Below are 20,690 nucleotides of genomic sequence, written 5' to 3' on the forward strand. Positions count from 1 at the left end.
ATACATTTTATTCACTGTTTTTCTCAGGCTCACATAGAACTTGGATTCATTGGCTCTTCGGACACAGAGGGAACAGCTTTGGAAATAGCTGACGAGGGTCAGAGTATGGAAGAGGTGCAAAGCTCATCTTTGGCGATGTGGGAAACAGAAGTACAGCACATTGAGCTGGAGAAAGGGAGTATGGGACTTGGATTTAGCATATTGGACTACCAGGTAACTTCTTGTCCTGGTTTCAGGGGGATAGAGGTAATTTTCTTCTTAGTAGCTGGTACAGCATGTTTTGGATTTAGCGTGAGAACAGTGTTGATTAACACACTGATGTTTTAGTTGTTGCGAAGTTGCACTTATCCTAAGTTAAAGATTTTTCAGTTTCCCATGCTCTGCGAACAAGCGGGTGTACAAGAAGCTGGGAGGGAGCATGGCCAGGACAACTGACCCTAACTAGCCAAGGGGATATTCCATACCACAGATCATCATGCTCAGTACATAAACTGGGGGGAGTTGGCCAGTAGGGGTGGATCGCTGCTTAGGCGTCAGTCAGCAGGTGGTGAGCAATTGCACATCACTTCTTTTTTATTGTTTTGTTTTGTTTGTTTGTTTTTTAAATTTTACTTTATTATATTCCTTTTCATTATAATTATTATTTTATTATTATTGTTAGTATTACCTTTTATTTTACTTTAGTTATTAAACTGTTCTTATCTCAACCCATGAGGTTTACTTTTTTTTCAATTCTCCTCCCTGTCCCACTGGGAGTGGGGGAGTGGGCAAGTGGCTGTGTCATGCCTAGTTGCTGGCTGGGCTTACATCACAACAATTCTGTGCTCCTTTCTTTGAGTAGAGGACAAAATACTTTGTATTGTTTGGATCTCTCAATATGATCTAAACACATATTTTAAGGGTAAATGTTAATGGAAACCAAGCAATATGGTAAAGTTAAGTGGATATCACTACTGTTAGGCATCCCATTAGCTACATTACTTATTCCTCTTACTGTATTAAGGCTACAGGTTCTAATGGTGATAGTAATACTGATCCAGAAAAATAGATAATCCATAATATACAAGTGTCTTCAGAAGGCAAGTACCCCAAGGGCAATGAATGATGTAGTCAGAATATTCAGGCATTTATTTAGCCATGTATTTTGTACCTGCAGTGAGGTGCTTAGGACAAGATCCAATAAAGGACTTAGATGCTTAAAGAAGGATTTACTAAAATCCAGAACTGCAATTCTGAAATCCCTTGCTTAGCTGCTGTCTGTCCAGGACGTGCCTAAATGCCCCCATTCATTTTGTGTTTGACTTCAGAATCCCTGGGTATCTCAAGCTGTGATTCTTGGTGTGTCCTGATGAACAGCTCAGTCCCTGTCTCCTGCCTTCACTAGGTCAGGATCCCAGAAAAAATTTTACTCCTGTTTCTAGTTGCCACAGCGTTTATTTCTAATGTGACTTCAAGTAATTTCTCCCTGCAGTCAGCATAGGCTTTTGCCCAGCTGGCTGGTAGTGCTGCAGGACCCAGTCTCCTCCCAGGTCTCTGCTGGATCTTGTACCTAAGAGTATATGCATTTGCATCTGGAGGTCATTTCCAGGTGGAAATTATGCATGCAGAATATTGCACTTAAAATTAATTTGTGCCTCAGTAGTATTCTGCATTTGCACACTGATAAAGGTGAAGAGCAGTGTATTTTAATCATCTGAAAGGCACAGTACCTGTTGCATGAAACAGTGGTTACTCCTAAATGTGTTACTCATGATGCTCTGTAGTGAGACACTGTAGCTGAGCCTGAGTATTTGGAGTCCATGAAAGGACAAAGTAAAGCATATATTTGCTTCAGCCTCTTCAGAAGCATTGACACAAATGGTGGTTTGCCTATGTTGTTAGTTACTGAATTTTGTTTATGGGTGGTAATACTGAAGGGTTGTGGGAAGTACCTTAAATTGTTTTATATATTTTGCAAATGTGAGTTTGATTATATCCTACAGCTCTAGTCAGCTTTCTGAAACTTACCCTTTTTTGATGTTACAATATTTGTGATTTGTCCTATGTTCTCTCCTCTGACATGTAGTTAAAACATTTCAGTTTGTTACTGAAGTTTCTGCTTTCATCTAAGACTGTGAACAATAAGTTTACAGTGAGATTTATCTTTGTGTTTTGCTGTTTCCGTTAAATGAATGAACAGTGACTAAAGTTAAGGACAGTTAATGTTCATACTAATACATTCCTCATGTTTTATACAATGGCAGGCCTGTAGGAAAGTCTGCATTATTTGTTACCCCAGGGAAGACTATCACAAACTCTAGAGACATGATTTTTTTTAAAAAATGTGTCATGCAGTGTCATCTAAAGTGAGAGTGCAAATGCTTGTTGTTAAAATAGTGAGGAAGGTGCCAATGTTCAGGCTTAAGCACTATCTCCAGCAGTGCTAGCTGTATTTCCACTTGTAGTGTTTTATTGCTCCATGGCGTTCTTCTTACCGTATTAACTGCCAAAGTGTTACGGCTCTTTTTGGTGTCCTTCCCTCCTTCCTTCCCTCCCTCCACACTTCCCTGTCACTCTGGCTTTCAACAGTCTCCAATTCCTGTGAGTTTGGGTGCTGCCTTGATGATGTGCATCCTTTCAGATGTACATTTTGGCATGGAAACTTGTTACAGTTGCCTGCCAGTTTGTAGGTGTTTGCTTTTCACTTGCTTTTGCTATCAATAAAACTGGTACATTATTATATTTCTCGTTTTTTTCCATGCATGCACTCAAGTCAATTGCTGTGTGTTGGAAGTAATTAACAGGCAGTGATGTTCCTTGTGAATGTAATTCTATAAGGATCATGCAAGTGTGTGCACCTGTGATAATTGTTACAACAGAATCGTATGTTCCTGTTACTAGTATTTGATGCTAGCGTTTTTATAAACATCAGTGTGTTGGAGGATAGGGACTTCAAAGCAGGTTTTTTTTTAAAAGCAAATGCCACTTTGTTGTGTCTTGTTGAGTAGAGTGCTGTATTGGTATGTTCCTGTCTTGCATAAAGTGTGTAATTAAGGATGCGCAAGGACTTGCCTCTTAAAAAGTGCTTTCTCAGCTGAGCAAGATCTGGTGCCATGACGTATAAGAAAGTTATTGAAAATAAGCCCTTTGTTCCACCAGAGTGCACGTCTTAACTTTGCCCCAGTCTGCAGTGCTGTATTGGCTTTGTGTGGCAAGGTTTCGGTAGCAGGGGGGGTTACAGGGGTGGCTTCTGTGAGAAGCTGCTGGAAGCTTCCCCTGTGTCCGACAGAGCCAATACCAGCCGGCTCCAAGACGGACCCGCCGCTGGCCAAGGCTGAGCCCATCAGCGATAGTGGTAGCACCTCTGTGATAACATTTTTAAGAAGGAAAAAAAAGTTGCTGGGACAGACAGAAACGGCAGACGGAGAGAGGAGGGAGAACATATGAGAGCAACAACCCTGCAGACACCCAGGTCAGTGAAGAAGGAGGGGGAGGAGATGCTCCAGGCGCCTGAGCAGAGATTCCCCTGCAGCACGTGGTGAAGACCATGGTGAGGCAGGCTGTCCCCCTGCAGTCCATGGAGGTCCATGGTGGAGCAGATATCCACCTGCAGCCATGGAGAACCCCACACCGGAGCAGGTGGATGCCCAAAGGATGCTGTGACCCTGTGGGAAGCCTGCGCTGGAGCAGGTTCCTGGCAGGACCTGTGGATCTGTGGAGAGAGAAGCCCACGGAGCAGGTTTTCTGACAGGACTTGTGACCCCGTGGGGGACCCACGCTGGAGCAGTGTCCTCCTGAAGGACTGCACGCCATGGAAGGGACCCATGCTGGAGCAGTTGGTGAAGAACTGCAGCCCGTGGGAAGGACCCACGTTGGAGAAGTTCATGGAGGACTGTCTCCTGTGGGAGGGACCCCACGCTGGAGCAGGGGAAGAGTGTGATGAGTCCTGCCCCTGAGGAGGATGAAGCGACAGAAATAATATGTGATGAACTGACCGTAAACCCCATTCCCTATCCCCCTGCACCACTGGGGGGGCTTGGTAGAGAATCCGGGAGTGAAGTTGTGCCTGGGAAGAAGGGAGAGGTGGAGGGAAGGTGTTCTGAGATGTGGTTTTATTTCTCATTACCCTGCTCTGGTTGATTGGTAATAAATGGAGTTAATTTTCCCCAGGTTGAGTCTGTTTTGCCTGTGATGGTAATTGGTGAGTGATCTCTCCTGTCCTTATCTCGACCCACGAGCCCTTTGTAAAATTTTCTCTCCCCTGTCCAGCTGAGGAGGGCGAGTGATCGAATGGCTTTGGTGGGCACCTGGCACCCAGCCAGGGTCAACCTGCCACAACTGCCCAGCTCTATTCCCGAAATGCTGAGTATAAGGGAGGATAAGTCTGCAATGCTGTCGTTGCAGTAGGAAGTACTTTAATTTCTGGTGTGTAATTACTCATTATAATGCAAACAGAACTCTGTGTTGGAGATATATGATGGGACATCACCTAGAAAGGAGTAATAATTTTCAAATTTAAGAATTAAAAATAGGTGGAAGTCTAAATCTATGGGCAGTATGGACAGGAGGGTATGTTCCCACTGAAGGTTCATCTGGAGCAGAGCTCCAACTTTTTTAATAACCCAACTCTACTGGGTTATTAAAAGCTCCTGTATAAAAAATTAGCCTCTCAAGGCATAAAAGAGTAAATAAAATGAGGTGTTTTTCTTCCTTTTATTTAATTAGGATCCTGTTGATCCAGCAAACACCGTAATTGTGATTCGCTCATTGGTTCCTGGGGGTGTGGCCGAGCAAGATGGCAGACTTCTTCCTGGAGATCGGCTTATGTTTGTTAATGATACGAACTTGGAAAATGGCAGCCTGGAGGAAGCGGTACAAGCACTGAAAGGAGCCCCAACAGGAACAGTTAAAATAGGAGTTGCCAAACCACTGCCTGTAAGGATTTGGGAATTCGATCAGTACTTTTCATGTCATTTAAGCTGGTACATGATGATCCTGACTTCTGCATACACTCTGTGTGCATTGGGGTACAGCTGGTGGCTCAGAACACCCAGAAGCTCTTTAACAGATACGTGTATCTCCTTGCATGGAGGAGTGGCCTGTGTAGTGTATGGCTGGTGTAGTGATTGCAAGACCTAACACACCTGTCTTAGAGCTGAGAAAACAGTGAATCATCTTGCAACCAGCACAGTCTTTCAGGGCTGCAAGTTGCCAGGCATGATTTTGTACACTTTACAAGATTCTCTGAATGTGTGAGGTGGTGACATAAACTTTATGTGGTTTGCCTGGAATTTGCCTATTCCTTGCTTTGTGAGGTATAGTACATATGCAGTCTTTGTATTTAGACTGCACAGTTTGTGTTTAAACAATGGTGAGTAGTCTTCCGTTCATATACTTCAAACTGTTTATTTTAGCATAGCCATAAATAATTTTACAAGGTAGTCTGTAACAATTAGAAGAATGAAGTTGAAGGAGACCTAAGGTCGCCAAGATAGCGTATCAGTAAGGATGCTAGTGGACTAGTGTCCCTAGTGTGTTAAATTCAAATCAGTAGAATGGCATCAGTTCATACATATGAAGAAGATACCTTTCACTATATTTGTAAGCCCAAGTGCAGTCTTTGGGGTTCATTTTTGCTTTTCATGAAATGATAATCATGTAATCCTGTAACCCTTGATGCAGATACCAAATTTTCATTCTTAGTAGAACTTTGTGGAGAGGGTGGGAGGGAATGGCTGATGTTTAGGTTACTAGAAACTTTGTTTTTTATAGTAAGTGGGTATTTTTAAAACTTGCTTTGTCAAATTAGCTTTTTGTAGTGGACACTTAATAAAATGTCTTGCAAATCAACATTTTCATACTTAAGAAGATACTCTAAAAGGGAAAATATGTGGAAATGCATGGGGATTTTGTTTCTATTCCCAGCAGTTTATAAATGTTCAGCATTTGCACTTCAGTATTTCATAAATTATGCTTGCCAATTAATTAAACATTTTGAATAATCACTGGCTTCTTTGCAGTACTGGGCAAATGCACCTACCATCAAATTATGTTGGAAAAAGCTGCTGGTTTGTAGTCAGAATTATGTTTTGTCATCTTGAGGCTGTTCCACCCGGCAGATACAATCTTAAAACACAGACAGTGTATGCAGTCTTCTGCCTGCTAACAAGATTACTCTGTGGCTAGCAAGGTTGTAAAGGCCTCTGCTGTTAGGCTCTTTCCTTGGTGGCATCTCTGATGGCAGTTTTAGTATATGTTTAATAAGAGCAGAAATTTAAAATTAGTTTAGGCTAAGCTGTGGGCTCTGTGGTGTAGCTGGATAGGCCTTTTTCATTACCTGGGGATATAAAGTGAGATGTGAAGCTGAATCAATTCAGGTAAATTTGAAAAAAATAATTGTCTCTTTACCTACCCAACACTGTGACTGTGATCGAAATGAACTTTCCTGCATTTGGAATTAATTTGCCTCTGTAAACCCCCCACATCACACACTGCACACCCTGTGTCCTGGCCACTCATCCAACTCAGAGCTTCGTTCTTTCTGCAGCTTTCACCAGAGGAGGGCTATGTCTCTGCTAAGGAAGATTGCTTTTTCTACACTGCCCAGTCACTTGAGGAGGAGGGGCCAGCTGATGCAGCCCTCTTCCATGCTGAGCTGGCTCTGGTTAGTGGCCCAACTTACCAAAGATTCCTTAAGTCTTTGCATTTTGTAATGAAAGGGGTTGCTTTGTCACTGTTCATGCTTATTTTTTAGTGTTTACTGTCACCACATTACTCATCCACCATAGTTGGGATGCATCCCCACATGGTAGAAACTGGCATCTGAAGATGTTGGCTGTTTGCATGAGCTGTGAATCTGGCCTATTATATGTTAGTTGCTGGAAAAAAATGAAGCATTTTGCTGAGATTTTCAAAAGTGCATGGCTACCCACTTCTCCTTGCATGCACTGAGTATCCCTTTGAAAATCTCACCCTGTGTAGAGAAACGTTCTTGTGCTTATTTTCTAAATAAATCTCTTTGCCTAAATGTGATAATACATCACTTCTCTACCTTGAAAAGTTTCTGGAATCCTCTTTTTGCATGTAAGCCAGCCTTAGAAGGAATGCTGTCTATCTTCAAAAGCTGCCAACGCTTCCTCCTAATAGTATTCTTTAGACATCAGCATCAATCAGTGATTATGAGATTTGCAAGGTCAAAAGGTGTTCACTTGTACAAACAATGTGGCTTACCTGAGCATTCAGCGCCTTACATGGCCCAGAAGTTACCAGTAAGAGCTCAGATAAAAAAGACAAAGGAAATAGGACTCTACAACCCCTGCCCCAAACCCCCCAAACCAGAATATAAATGTATTCTGAGTGTGTCTTCTCATGGTTATTTGTACTGGTCTGGATCTGACATTGAAGTTACTTGGCCCTCGTTTTCCAGGCACATGTGTAGGGAAGCAGTTTCTACTAAATCCCAGAACTTAATTCATGAGAAAAAAACCAAAACCAAACAAAAACCTGAAATGGATCCTTCCTAGGCAAAAATCTCTGAATTACTGATTTGAGTATGTTTGCTATTTTTTCACATTTGCAAATGACAAGCTGTTTTTAATAAGTTGCATTTAAACAAGACTGCCTATTTTTTCTTCTGGAGTTTGTTACCTTGGTACAGTAGTTAGATAATAGTATTTGCCTTACTCTGTTCATTGAGAAGTATGAAGAAGCCATGTTATATATTGTAAATATCCTATAATTTAAGGTGTGTTGAAAATACAAGATTAAAACTTAAGTATTTAAAAAATTAACTTCTATTTGTGATTCATATAAAAAAATAAAAATGGTGAAAAAACAATGAAAATACATGGCAGATAATAATATGGTTAAATTGTCAACTCTGCCAGCTGCCTAATTGAAAGTGCAAAATTTGAAATTGAATGTGCAGTCACCCAGTTGAAGATAATGTTTGCAGAGTACACTCATGAGGTACTGTTTTTCATAGGTAAATCTACACTCAGATTCTACAGGTCTGTCACAGTTTTTCACAATCCTTTTTTTAGGGCATAGCTTTGGTAACACTAGTCTGCATTTTCCAGAACATGGGCTGAGAGTAAGTTACACCAAAGGAGCAGTTTGAATTAGTTGTTAAGCCTTTAGGTTTGAGACAATAAAAAATTGAATCATTGTACCCCAAAAAGGAATCAATATGTTGAATCACTGCAGGTTGTTGCTGTTGCTGTTGTGGATCTGACATAATGAATTCATAGTATGATTAACCCCAGAGGCTGAAAAACAACAGTTAGGTCTCATCTCTGCAGATGGGTACACTTGGCTGCTTCATACAAGTTTATGGTACAGTCATGGGTCTGAACTCACTGATCGTTTTTGTTAGCATACACTACTTTCTTGAGCTCTGCCAGGGGAGATGAAATTATAATCAAAGTGTAGTATGTTAAGCACCATAAATTAAATCTTTTAGGACTTAATTTTATTCTAGTATTTGAAAGTATATGAGTCTTGAAAAAAATTATATATCATGTAAGGAAAAAAAAAGGCAGAAAATACTGCCCATGTCCATGTCTGGAACTCTTTTAAAAATTTTATTTCTCATGTAAGACAGGAGAATTGTCCATATTGATCTTGTTGTCAAATGTAAAATATTTTGGAAATCATAAAATATCATGTTATAAATTTTTCTTATAAATGTATTGGAAAGCATTGCAGTTTCTGGAAGATTATTTTTTGTACGTTTTAAAAACAGCTGAACCTGTGAAGCTGGGTGGAGGGAACATTCCTGACAGGTGGCACTAAATGAAGCTCATTTTTCTTAAGTGCTAATTCTTGTGGAGTAAAATTAAAAAAAAAAAAGCCCTACAGAAATAAAAATATTGATGCCATGGAGTACAGCAGAATTCCCCCAACACCTCGTACTTCTATTAACAGGCATGAGTCTGCCTCAGCCCTGCAACTCATTCCGTTTGAGACCCTCACTTTACTTCAGATATTCTTTGCAAACTCTGAAGGTTTAGTAACATGAATTGTAACTGGAAGCAGAAATTTTTCCTACTATGCTGTGCAAAGGTAACTTCAATATAAAACGTGGAGGGAAAAAAAAAGGAGGAATGTGTCACGTCAGTATGTAGCAGCTGAGTTGCATGCGTTTGGGGCTTATGTGGTGTGCAGGTTAACAGCCTGGCTGATTGAATTGCTTTTGTTGTTAGGTGGACTCCAGCGAGGCAGATCTAGCGGATGAGTCCACCTTTGAATCGCAGTATTCTCTAGAGAATGACGTCTTCGAGGCTTCAGTGATAGCTCTGCATGGCAGTGCCTGTAGCGGTGAGCTGAACTACAGCTTCTCTCTTCCATTGTCAACTCCCAAGGTAAAAAGGAGGATGGTTTTATTGATGACAAACTTTGATTGTAAGTGTGAAGAGGCTGTATTATTAGATATAAATATTTTATGGCATCCTGGTTCAAACTGCAGTATTTATTACCAGATTAAAGTGCAGTTTTATTTAGGGTAGTGCTGGTGTCTTTCAGATGCCTGTGTTGAAGAGAGAGGCAGCTAGAAGTTTGAAAGCTTGGATTTGTGTTTTATATAGCCAGATAAAGTATGGTGAGATGTTTGTAGTATTAAAATTGTGGTGAGCAGTCTGCTACAAAACTTAATTCAGAGCATAGTAAAGAGTGGTAACACAAAATAACTGCATTATTCTACAATATTTTTGGTGTGAAAAGCAAGAGTAAGTTATCTTTGCTTTTATGCTTCATAGTTATTATGTTTGCTAATTAATTTACTGTGTTCTTGAATGAAATGTTCATAATGATACCATAATTAAAAGTAATTCTGTATATATCAAACCTCTGATTGCTAGTAATTTCTATTTAAAGTCAGTAAACTGAGATAAGTTCCTTAAGAGTACTACAAAGATCAGTATCTTTTTTCTTGCTGGTCACATACCTATAATGACTTGATTCTTTGTATCAGAGTTGGTGTTTTGTTTCTCTCCATGGTTTTTCATGCTCTTTTTTTGTGGCAATCTATGGATTTATTTTTCTAATCCAGAGTCTTCCAAGTCATTTCTCCTAGCAGTCTTCTTTGAAAGCAAAATTGTAGGGATTTCTCCCAGGTTTGCAGTCTGTGGTCTTGAATAGAGTAGCTGCTGCTTTTTGCTCCACACCTGAGCTGCAGTAACTACCTTTATCTCTTGTGGAATATGTTCAGCCCTGGTTGGAAAGCTAAATTCATCTTCTAATGGTTTCTCCTAATCCACAGAAGAGCACATCTCTGCTGTGCCAGTGGGACAGATTGCATTGTTTAACTCTGTAATTGTTACTTAAACGGATTATGCATTTTGCATGCTGAGAAGCATTTTATGAGATGGAGGCTGGATTTACATTATATATCAAGTTGAAGCTCTAGAAAGTCATAAGTTATTTTCAGCATTGACTTAAAGATGGCTTTAGTTTGCATGTTTTTTTAAAGATTATGGTCCTGACTTTTCAGTGTTCCTCTTTGTGCACCAGTATGAAGTGAGTAAATTCTCATCAAGTAACATTCTATACTCTGCAGTTATGAGTGACTTCACAAAGTAAACATAGCGAGAAAATCTGTTCATAAAAGAAGACATTTGAAACGTGAGATGCAGTAAAAATGAAAAAAAATGCTATTCGATGCTGTGAGGAATGCAGAGGTATTTCAGCTATTTCTGGCTGCAGGGCAGTTGACAGGTTCTGAATGCCTTTGGTGTCACTTTTAAAAATATGTGATGAAAAAAAAATACTTCAAGTAATGCAGATGCTGTAATGAGGCCACATGTTGCTGTGGTTACAAATTCCTGAAATCGTGCTTGTTGTCAAAAATTACAGCATTGCTTTTCTTTAAGTAAAAAAAAAAAAAAGGCATATGCTGCAACTCTAATATGTATATATGACATATGGAATAAATGTTGAGTACAGTCTGGGTCTTGTTTTCACTATTTGGAAATGGATACAAAACAGACTTAAAAGTAGATGTCCCAGCTGTCTTTGAAACCTTATGAAATAATTTAAATAGATTATAGTCCTGGTGTTCTGTTCTTCAAAAGGTAGGAAATGATTTCATTGATTACATCATGCAGACTAGTTGTATTTAGGCTTTTCTCAATTATCTTCTCAGATGTTCCTTAAACCACTTACTTACAGGTGAACCTTTTCTGATGATTGCTTGGGGACGGAGCAAGCACGTATGTGCTTCATGAAAGATGAGAAAAACTAATTCTAAGGCCCTTGACACAAAATGTTGCAAAATATCCCAAAATCCTGGGAAAACACGTTTTCCCCACCTTTTGGAAAAGAAATAGAAGAATTAATAGGACCAGTGGGTAACAACTAAGACAGATAGAGGTAGACGTTCTTGTGACTACATTTACTACATTTCAGAGAAAAATTCTTAATACTGATACAATCCTCTAAGTCCAACCTTTAAGTCCTTGATATATCTTTCTAATATCTAATAGCCTACATGTTTTAAAAATTACTTATTTTGAAAGCTCAGCTAGAGAGTATTTCAAGATTTTTTTTTCAGAAGGTTGTGATTCTTGCAATACATTAAAATATTTGAAATGCAGGACCTTGGAATCTTGAAAGTCTAAACAAATTTTGTGTAGAGAACTTAATCCTAGTACTGCAGCCATAATTGATATACTTGCAATAAGTACTAACTGCTAATTTTCTGTAACTGCATGATTATTGTCACACTTCAAAACCTCTATGTTCATTTTTTGCTGAGATTTGACCGAGTTTTTACATTTCCCTCTATGTGTGGAAGGGATGTCTAAAGATGTCTAAATAGGTTTCTGTTCAGTTAAATGGATTATTAGATTACATTCTTCCTGTCTGAACTGCTTGAAATTGCTCCTTTCTTGCTAACGTGTTTTGAAAGTAAAGACTTTAGTCTTGCAAAGTTCTTCCACCTAAGACAATTCGATGCTTTAATTTTAATAAGTTGCTGGAGTTATGTCTAGTTTGAGAATCTGTGAGTGGATGTTACTTTGCTGAAGTTAGCAGAGAGTTACTGATGAGTAAGTACCAAATTAGAATTTGGCCTTCAGCAGTAACTTACTGATTTCTGTTATTTTAAAACAGAAGAAATTGTCTGGGGAACCAAGTAAATTTTATAGTAAAATGGCTGTAGGGATCTACTGAAGACACTGATGTTACAACAAATATGTTTAAGTTCTGGGAGATTAGTTTCTGTTTAATATTTTAGCATGAAATGTACTATTAAATTCTATTACAAAAGAATGTTGATTGTTCATTGTCTTCTGTGTTTAACAGTCTGTTGGAGAGGAATGTTCAAATGCTGCAGCTGATTTCTCTGTATCTGACAAGAATCTGTACAGCATGGATCTGAATCAGAGAGTGAGAGAGCAAAAGTCCATAGTGGGCAGTAGCCTGGAAACTGCAACTGGTTTTGCTAAAAAGGATCTTCTGCCTCTGGCTGTTTCGGATATCAACCAAAATGAAAGTGAAAACACAGCAACATGGACTGCAACTCAGACAACAGCAGAAATTGCACAATGTACAAGCCTTGCTACTGCAATGCAGCTTGATCCCACTGGACAAGTAAAGATTTTTTTTTAAATAGTAATTGAAAAAAACCTATGGAAAGGCCATATTACACCATAGAATCTCCTACAGAAATAGACACTGGCCAACAGCTGTGTATGGTTCTTTCATTATAAATTTCTGTCAGATATGGTAGTTCACATCAAAACTTAGGGATTTAGATCTATCCAAAATGGAGATAATTTATGGCATTAAGATAGTCATCTACCAGAGACTAGCGATACAGGGGTATGTAAGTCTTCTCATACCTCACAGCAGTAGACACTGCTGGGCCACAGTGTACCCATTGGGCAGGCCAGGAGGCTCTTCTTATACCCTATTAATCTCTGCAGAGACATGGGCCCAAGGAGGAGGTGCACAGCTGGAAACCAGGCTTTTCCTAAGCCAAGGGGTAGTGGTGTGAAAGTCTTGCATCCTGGTGTTCACACAAGCCTGCACAGTTGCAGACCAGACAAACTGGTCTGTGATGCCACAGTGTGCAAACATAATATTCCTTTATATGTCAGTCTCTGTGATGTGTTACTTTTTTCTTACATTCAGTGGTTTGTTAAGAAATTCTTAAAAAGAGCTGCAATTTCTTACAAGACTTGTTACTTTAGCACTGGCAGATTGTTAGACATGTGGTGAATGAGTCTGAGAGCCCTTGAGCTCATCCCTCTACTTTTAGGAGTGTAACTGATGTCTCTAAATTAAAAGCATACGTTGTGGTAGATTTGCTATATTACCTGAATGAAAACAGAAACCTTATGTATGTCAGTTTGATCTTTGATGGACTGACTTTTCCAATGTCAGTATAAGGAATTTGTAAAAATTATGCATCTAGATTTTGTATAAGGTGAGTTGAGGTCAGTATGTCCAGTCGTATTTTTATCTTGGTATTCTGAACTGATGTTATTTTCCCTTGTGTTAGGATCAAGTGCTTTTAATGGAAAAGAGATGCCCAGTATCTGTAGAGGGAAGTTCCACAACCCCAAATTCAGTCAAAAACATGTATGAGAAGACTATCACTATTGCAAAAGGCAATTCAAGTCTAGGTAAGGTAGCTAACATTTTTTGTAACCTGTTCAGGAACATGGCTTTCTGTTTTTCCCATACGTTTCTTGTTTTATTAGTAAAGACTAAACATTTTCCTTTTAGTGGGGAAAGCGTAACAGGATATTCATTCTTTGCTGCTCTTGCCCTGTTTGGCTATGATGGCAGTAGATGCATTTGCTGTCACTGTGAACACAAAAGTAAACTGTACAGTCTCACTGAGAATTTTTTTGTCCTGTAAAGGAGTTTAGTAATTCCTAAATGTTAACAGAACAATTCTAATACATTGTTTTTTAATGTCTATACATTTATATAATATAGCGTAAAAATGAGATATGGCCAAGGAATGCTGTAGAAGAACACTTTAGTCAAAAAGCTGCAGACTAGACTTTCAAATGTATGTAAACACAAAATGATCTTGCTTTCTGAGAATGGTCAAAAGGGTCTAAACAAGCTATTCACTTCCTTGCTACATATTTGTGCTTGTATCTTAAGTGCCTCAGTACTTCTGAAAATCAGATCATTGATACATTTAATAGGTAGTATTTTTAGCTCAATGATACTATAATTTTGTAGAGAATTTCAGGGTTTTAAATATCTGCAGTCCGCAACTTCCTGAGCATACTGACTGGAGGCACATTTTGGAGTGCAGAGGCACAACAGATGGAAGCATTTTTCAGCGTCCTTTCCTGGTCTCTGGTGTGGGCCTGGGCAGTGTGAGGGGGAGCACAGGGATAGCATCCTCCCAGGCCAGTTCCCAGAGCCAGTGCAAGGGAGACTTTGTGGTAGGAAGCAGTGGTGCTGTCCTCCTATTCAAAGCTGGTGTGTTCATTTGCTTTGATTAAGGTTCCTGGTACCGTTTCTTCTGGCCAACTGCACGTTCTTCAAGACTCTCTGGTGTTGGTAGGGCAGGCGTTTGTGTAGGCACCGGCAGTTTGCAATAAGTCCACAAATGCTTTAAGATGGGTTGTCCACAGAAAACACCCTGGAAGTGGCCTGTGGGCCCTTTGTTCATAAAGAGCCACCACTTAGGACTCCCTTGCTGTGCAGAGGCAGGTGGGGTGCTCTGGTGCTGTAATTCCATGGGTGCTTCTGCCTGGAATAAACTGCGCTCTGATGGCTGGATGCTCAGTCTGCCTCATATCACCTTCTCCTTTGTGATACAGCCAGCCTCCAAAGTGGACTGGGAATTGACCTGGTTTAAAATCAGCCTCCCCAAAATATAAAGCTGTAGGCAAGGCTGCTGTGGGTATAAGTTTTGACTTTCATTGGTGTGAGGTGCTTGCGTAACTACTGCCTTCACTAACCTCATTGCCAGGATGAATAAAGTGCAGGTCACAGTGCAGTTTCAGGCATTTGGATTTTGTTAAAGAAGTTTTGTTTGCAGTATCCTCCTAACTCAATAGAGTTGTGTTTTGGATGTATGTCTATGAGTATTTTAAGTGCAGTGAACGTACAAAGCAAATTTCATGTCAAGCGTAATATAGCGTAAAAATACAAACTGGGGGCAGGGTACACATTGGCAGACATTACATGCATGAAAATTAAGACTGGCCTCTCATACACATAGTATGAATGTGAATAATGCTTTCTGCTGGCTTTTAACTGTAGTCTTTTTCTTCCAGGCTGTGTGTGCTCTGGCCTGGGAAGCTGCCTGGGCACAGTGACCAATTTACACACATGGCTGCACTGCTTTTAACTTTCATTTTTACAAAAGGAGCTAAATCAAGAGCTGTGAATGATGTTGAAAGCTGCAGCTGCATCAATTATTTCAGTTGAGAACTGGTACTTTTTTTTTCTTTTTAAATGGGGTCACCCATAGCTTGCAACAGCTCTTCAGATCCAGCCAGAGCTGGAGCTCTAACCTTTTGATTGTGATTTTTAAAAGGTAAGAAGACAGAGCACCCACATGCAAGACCTGAAATGCCATTGTCTTGTGTGATTCATTTGGCAACTTGACAGTGGCATTTGCATTTTTAACCTGAAACTGTAGCTGTCCAAAGTGTGACATCAGCCTTGCAGATCTGTTGTGATGAGGATGTCAGCATAGAAACCAGGGGTGATGTTTTTCTAAAGTGCTATTACACTAGCCTCAGTAATACTGTTGGTTGTTACTGGCTTAACCAAGCAGCAAAGTTAGGTTCAGAATTTCAGACCACATTTCAGCTGTTTGCCTGGCAGTTTGCTTTTCTGTGCATACTGCCTGTATTCTGGTGGAGACCACTTTGTTGCAGAGTTGTGTTTACATTTGGATCCAGCTGAGTAACCTGTGTGAGCAGATCTGCCAAGAGGTGGTTGTTGGAAGGAGTATGTGAGTGTAAACACCAGAGGACAGCACCTGTAAATGCTGTCTGTGATGTGCTCAACATTATAATGTTACTAATTGGAGGGATAGGTGACAAGATCTCCAGTCAGTGGTAACACCATATTCTTTCATCAGTTTACTATCAAGTGCCATCATGAAGATGGGTTTTGCAGTTTTTCCAAAAGATAAACCTTGACTTCTCCATACCAAAGTAGAGAGGTACATGTATTCCTGTGTCTAAGAAGCTTATTGGGCAGTTCCTTGCTAGTCAGGGCCACCTTCTCATACTTAGACAGCTATGTTAATCTCAGCTACAAGTAGGTGTGAGGAGCCAACACTGTGAAGAGATTTTTATTTTCTGGAAGGAGTCGAAAAAGCACAAATGAATATCCAGATTCATGTTGTTCTTTAAATGGTTACAGTATTTTATGTTTTTTCTCTGACACAGATATATAGGCAGATGTTTGTAAGGTTGGCTGAATCTGGGTAGCCTGGGTCTTACAGCTACCTTCTAAACTCTGTTCAGCCAGTCTGTCTCCCAGGGTCTAAGGTCACAGGGTAAAGTGTTCAGTCTCATTCTGTAGCCACGTTTGTGTATAAATGGTCAGAATTTTTTCATAGTCACTATCTTTGGAGGTTTTGCTCTGGGTAGCTGTCATCTTCCTTCCGCTCACAGTCTGGACAATAAGGTAAGGTCTTGTAGACACACAACTGCACTCCCACTGCTTGCTAGCCTGGTGCTTACATGCAAAACCAGGAGAACACATAGTGGGGTAGTCACTGCTTCCTTCTCCAATAGGTATTCCTCCATAAGGCACTCTTACTTCAGTGGCTTCATCTTGTTAGTAAAGGAAAGCTTCCATGTTAGTGCACAAAAAAAGAATAAAAATGAGTTTGGCAGTATTAAGGTAGTGGAAGTCCACTGGGTGGACTGGTGGGTGGGAGGAGTGGGAAGAGCATCTCTGTCTCATTTACCGTTACTGAAAAGAAAGTAGAGTTAAATGGTGTGTATAAACATTGAGAAGTAGTGTCCTGCTGTGCCACAGGTGGGATTGTGGTGTAACTCATGTGGTGTCCTGTATCTGTCAGTAGTGTGCAGGCTCTTGCAGAAGTCAGGATGCTATTCTGGGCCTAAGTAATGGCCCACCTAGGAGAGCAGGAAGGCAGCCACTATCTCAGTGGGATCTGATTCAGGCTTTCTGTTGAAAATAAGTGTGTGGTTGTATTGGCCCTGTGCTCCTAATTAACTGTTTAATCATTTCACCTCCTTTCCAGAGAGAACCGTCATAAACTAAACTGAAATGTGATGTATAAACTCAGTGAACTATGGTGGTAAATTTGACTGTTTTAGAAGCGATTTCATTACTTTTTTGGTGTATTTTCTGCTTAAATTTTCCACTGTCTTTTTATGTTGAGCCTGGTATGTGAAATGACACAAGGTAAAGATACTGTGATTGTGATTTGTAACTGCTGTCTCCTATTGGAAAGAAGGAAATGCAAGGGAGAATAAAAGCAATGTTTTTATAGGCTTGCTGACATTGGCAGGTCAGCTGACTGGCTTTTACCTTCCCTGCCTGAGGTCACATTTCTTTTTCTTGGCACTCAGAGTTGGGGCTCAAAGATGTTATTAACTGTTTAATGTGTTTTTCACCATAGGGATGACAGTAAGTTCCAATAAAGATGGCTCAGGAATGATTGTCCGCAGCATCATTCATGGAGGCTCCATAAGTCGTGATGGACGGATTGGTGTAGGGGACTGCATCCTGTCCATTAATGAAGAGTCAACCACTAACTTAACCAATGCACAAGCCCGGGCTATGCTAAGGAGGCATTCACTCATCGGACCAGATATAAAGTAGGTAAAGCTAAATGATGAACTGTGGTAGGAAAAGGCTAACTGTCAAAGTTTGGGTATTTATGCAAGTATTCTAAAGGAAAATTTTGTTTGTTTTCACAACATGAATTTACCTTTAAGTTACAGCTTCAGATGGATAATTCACCTTCAGATTACAGCTTCATGGGTTTGAAGGATAAAATCACTTGTGTGAGAGGCTTAGGATATTCTTAGAAAAGTTAATACTGTCATTAGTAATCATCATCATTACTGCCCTGTCTGGTTTTATTGAAGGAATAGGATTAGTCGGAGTTTTGCATTCATAGTGTGACTCTTCTAAAGAAAGTAAGGATTTGCTCAAGGTGTTTGTGTTTCTCAAAGGTGGACTGTCCTGGCCATTGCACAAGTGGTTTCATTTGATGGAGATCTTTGTAGAGGATTTTGGTTTTGACTGCTAGACAGAAAGTATGGCACATGATGTTAATGCAGAAAAGTAATAGTTAAAACATTTTCAATGTATCTGTGACAAACAGCAGAAACAGTCTGTTTTGTGAAATCACTTCCAAGTTTTTATTAGTACGTACAAAGGAGCTGTTGTTGCAGTGCATAAATACCTGCTCTTGGGAGTACTACATTAAACTTGCAGTAATTAATACAAGTTTTGAAAAATTGGCTTGGTTGATGAGGAGGTTTCTTCTCAAGTTCACGCAATTTACAGAATTTTAACTTTCCCTTAAAGTACAATTCTTTCTAGTCGTCGTGGTTGTGGAGTTAACTTTGCCCACATGCACCATCGAGAAGTGAGGCTGTTCCTGAACTTGTGGAAGGTGCTCTAGACACTTCTAGTAGCTATTTTTCTCAAACGCATGGTAACATGGTTTGGGTCAGATCTGCAAATGGGATTAATGGAACTGTTGGTAATAGAAGCCTCTACTTATTTAAGAGGATGGCCTTGAAAGGGATCAGTTCAGCCTCAGTGAGGCTGCAGCTAACTGTGTGGTTTCTGTCAGTTCAAAATGGACTGCAGGGCACTCCTTTCTTTGCCAGAAGTATTCTAGCTTTGAAGAGACTTGGCATTTCGGGAACAGGTAGGCAAAGTATCTTCACTGTGGGTGGTAAGTGTAATTGTCTGCCCCATAGCTGTCATGCGTTTAGGATTATGATTTAAAGCAAGCTTGTTTAAAAAATAAGATATCCTTATATAATGAATTACATTATTGTCAGTGCTGTCATGAATGTGAGTCAGTGTTGATAAAATGTGACGCTGATTATTATTGTAGGCTTTCAAACTGTATTGTAATTCCGACTGCCACGACTGAAATCAGTTGGTATGTGTGCATGCATGTGTGTGTATGTCTGCTTAGATACACAAATACTACAGCACCATTCTTCTGTGAGGAGTCTTTTATTAGTGCCATAGTTATGTGATCAAACACACGTGTGTACATTATTTATCCTTATCCTTTTATAGCTGCTGCATTTTACTCTGTGTGACTATAAGTTTTGTTTTGTAGTCTTAGTCTCTTGCAGATATGTTGGAAATATAAAAATCTTGTCTTAGACGTGAATATTCAGACTTTCAAGAGGAAAGTGCATCCCCTTTCTGAAAGATCTCATAGAAAAGGGGTAGTTGCTGTTCATATTTTTACTTAGGATTTTTGTCTTTCATTTTATGTTTATGTTCTTTGGTGCACTCTCATGATAAGGGTTTGAAGTGAAGCCGGCTTCTGCACTTCAAAGAACTGAAAGACCAAATCCTTTGGTAGCTTCTAAAGGACTCTTGCAAGAATAAGGACAATATTTTTGAGCCTACATAGTTTTGATACAAGACTATTGAGCGTAATTAAACTTTTCTGTAATTTGTACTTTCAGGAGCAGTACAGGATCCCAGAAAAATATTATGATACAAACATGTGGGTAATGTCCCAAATCAGAAATTTGGAGATATGGAGCATTATCTTATGGTAGTTCTTCCTGTTTGCTGAGAGGGATACACAGCTATATAGATGTCATTTCAGAGCTAATGTGGTGCACCACCATGCAGGATTTGTGATTTAAGGGCCAACATTTCAAATAAGCAAGTTGAATCTCTTTGGTGTCTTCCTTGGGAAACAAGGGTGCACAAGCACTCAGGTGTGGCCGTCTAGATTTCATTCCTCTTTATCCATACAGAGCTGCAAAGTTGGCACATTAACTTTTAAACTGAGATTTTCTGGGTAGCAGGGTGCCCCTACAAAGTGATTAAGCAGAAATATTTTAATTTCAAAGCTGTATTTCAGTGGCGAACATTATTTGCTGAGAAAACATAAAGCTGTTCTTACTTGCCACATAAAGGCTTTATTTTGTTTTATTAAAGGAAATTTTATTTTGAATAGTTCAAGAACCAGCAGTCTGAGTTTCAGACTTAGGTATTTAATGCTTTTCTTCTCTGTGAGTGGAAAACCAGATGCGTGGCCTTACCAGAATGTGTTCTGTTTCACTTCTCACTCCACCTTGCCAGGAGCTCTTATATTTCTGTAGTAATAGCCAGGGTTTTGTGCTCAGCAGCAGCTGCTTGTAACATCTGTCAGATAATTACAAAGCTGAATCAGAATTCACCTGTCTAAAGTGTGGGGATGAATTCCTGATCAAGAAATAAAAGATAGATTGCAATTCCATTTTCCATGCTTGTTAATGATCACTGCTATAGACAATAATAAAGAGCACATTCTTTCTGGGGGAGTTGTAGATGAAGTGGAGGTGGAATGGGAGAAAAAAAGAAAAGAAAATATAAAGAAGAAGTTAAAAAAAAAAGCAGGTCATAGTTTTAACTACATAAGTATGCCTCTCACATTCAGCATGAGACATTGACATTTGTTAACGCTATTGTAAAAAGATGCTGCATCGTATGCTTCACATTCTAGATCTTCTCCAGCACCTGCTGATGATCAGGCCCTCTGTTATGTGTGA

At 39.7% G+C, this 20,690-nt stretch overlaps 1 protein-coding gene across 1 annotated transcript in view; it reads left to right on the plus strand.

Moving 5' to 3' along the window:
• MPDZ (multiple PDZ domain protein) overlaps window positions 1-20,690 on the plus strand; it is an 88,368-nt gene that overhangs the window by 30,915 nt on the left and 36,763 nt on the right. The window contains exons 15-21 of the mRNA XM_010562087.1: window positions 28-213; window positions 4,705-4,914; window positions 6,527-6,643; window positions 9,183-9,341; window positions 12,280-12,567; window positions 13,481-13,604; window positions 17,564-17,762. Coding sequence (XP_010560389.1) covers window positions 28-213; window positions 4,705-4,914; window positions 6,527-6,643; window positions 9,183-9,341; window positions 12,280-12,567; window positions 13,481-13,604; window positions 17,564-17,762 — 1,283 coding nt within the window. The remainder of the gene's footprint in view (window positions 1-27; window positions 214-4,704; window positions 4,915-6,526; window positions 6,644-9,182; window positions 9,342-12,279; window positions 12,568-13,480; window positions 13,605-17,563; window positions 17,763-20,690) is intronic.

Source organism: Haliaeetus leucocephalus, unplaced genomic scaffold, assembly GCF_000737465.1.
Source record: "Haliaeetus leucocephalus isolate CR32 unplaced genomic scaffold, Haliaeetus_leucocephalus-4.0 Scaffold154, whole genome shotgun sequence".
NCBI lineage: Eukaryota > Metazoa > Chordata > Aves > Accipitriformes > Accipitridae > Haliaeetus > Haliaeetus leucocephalus.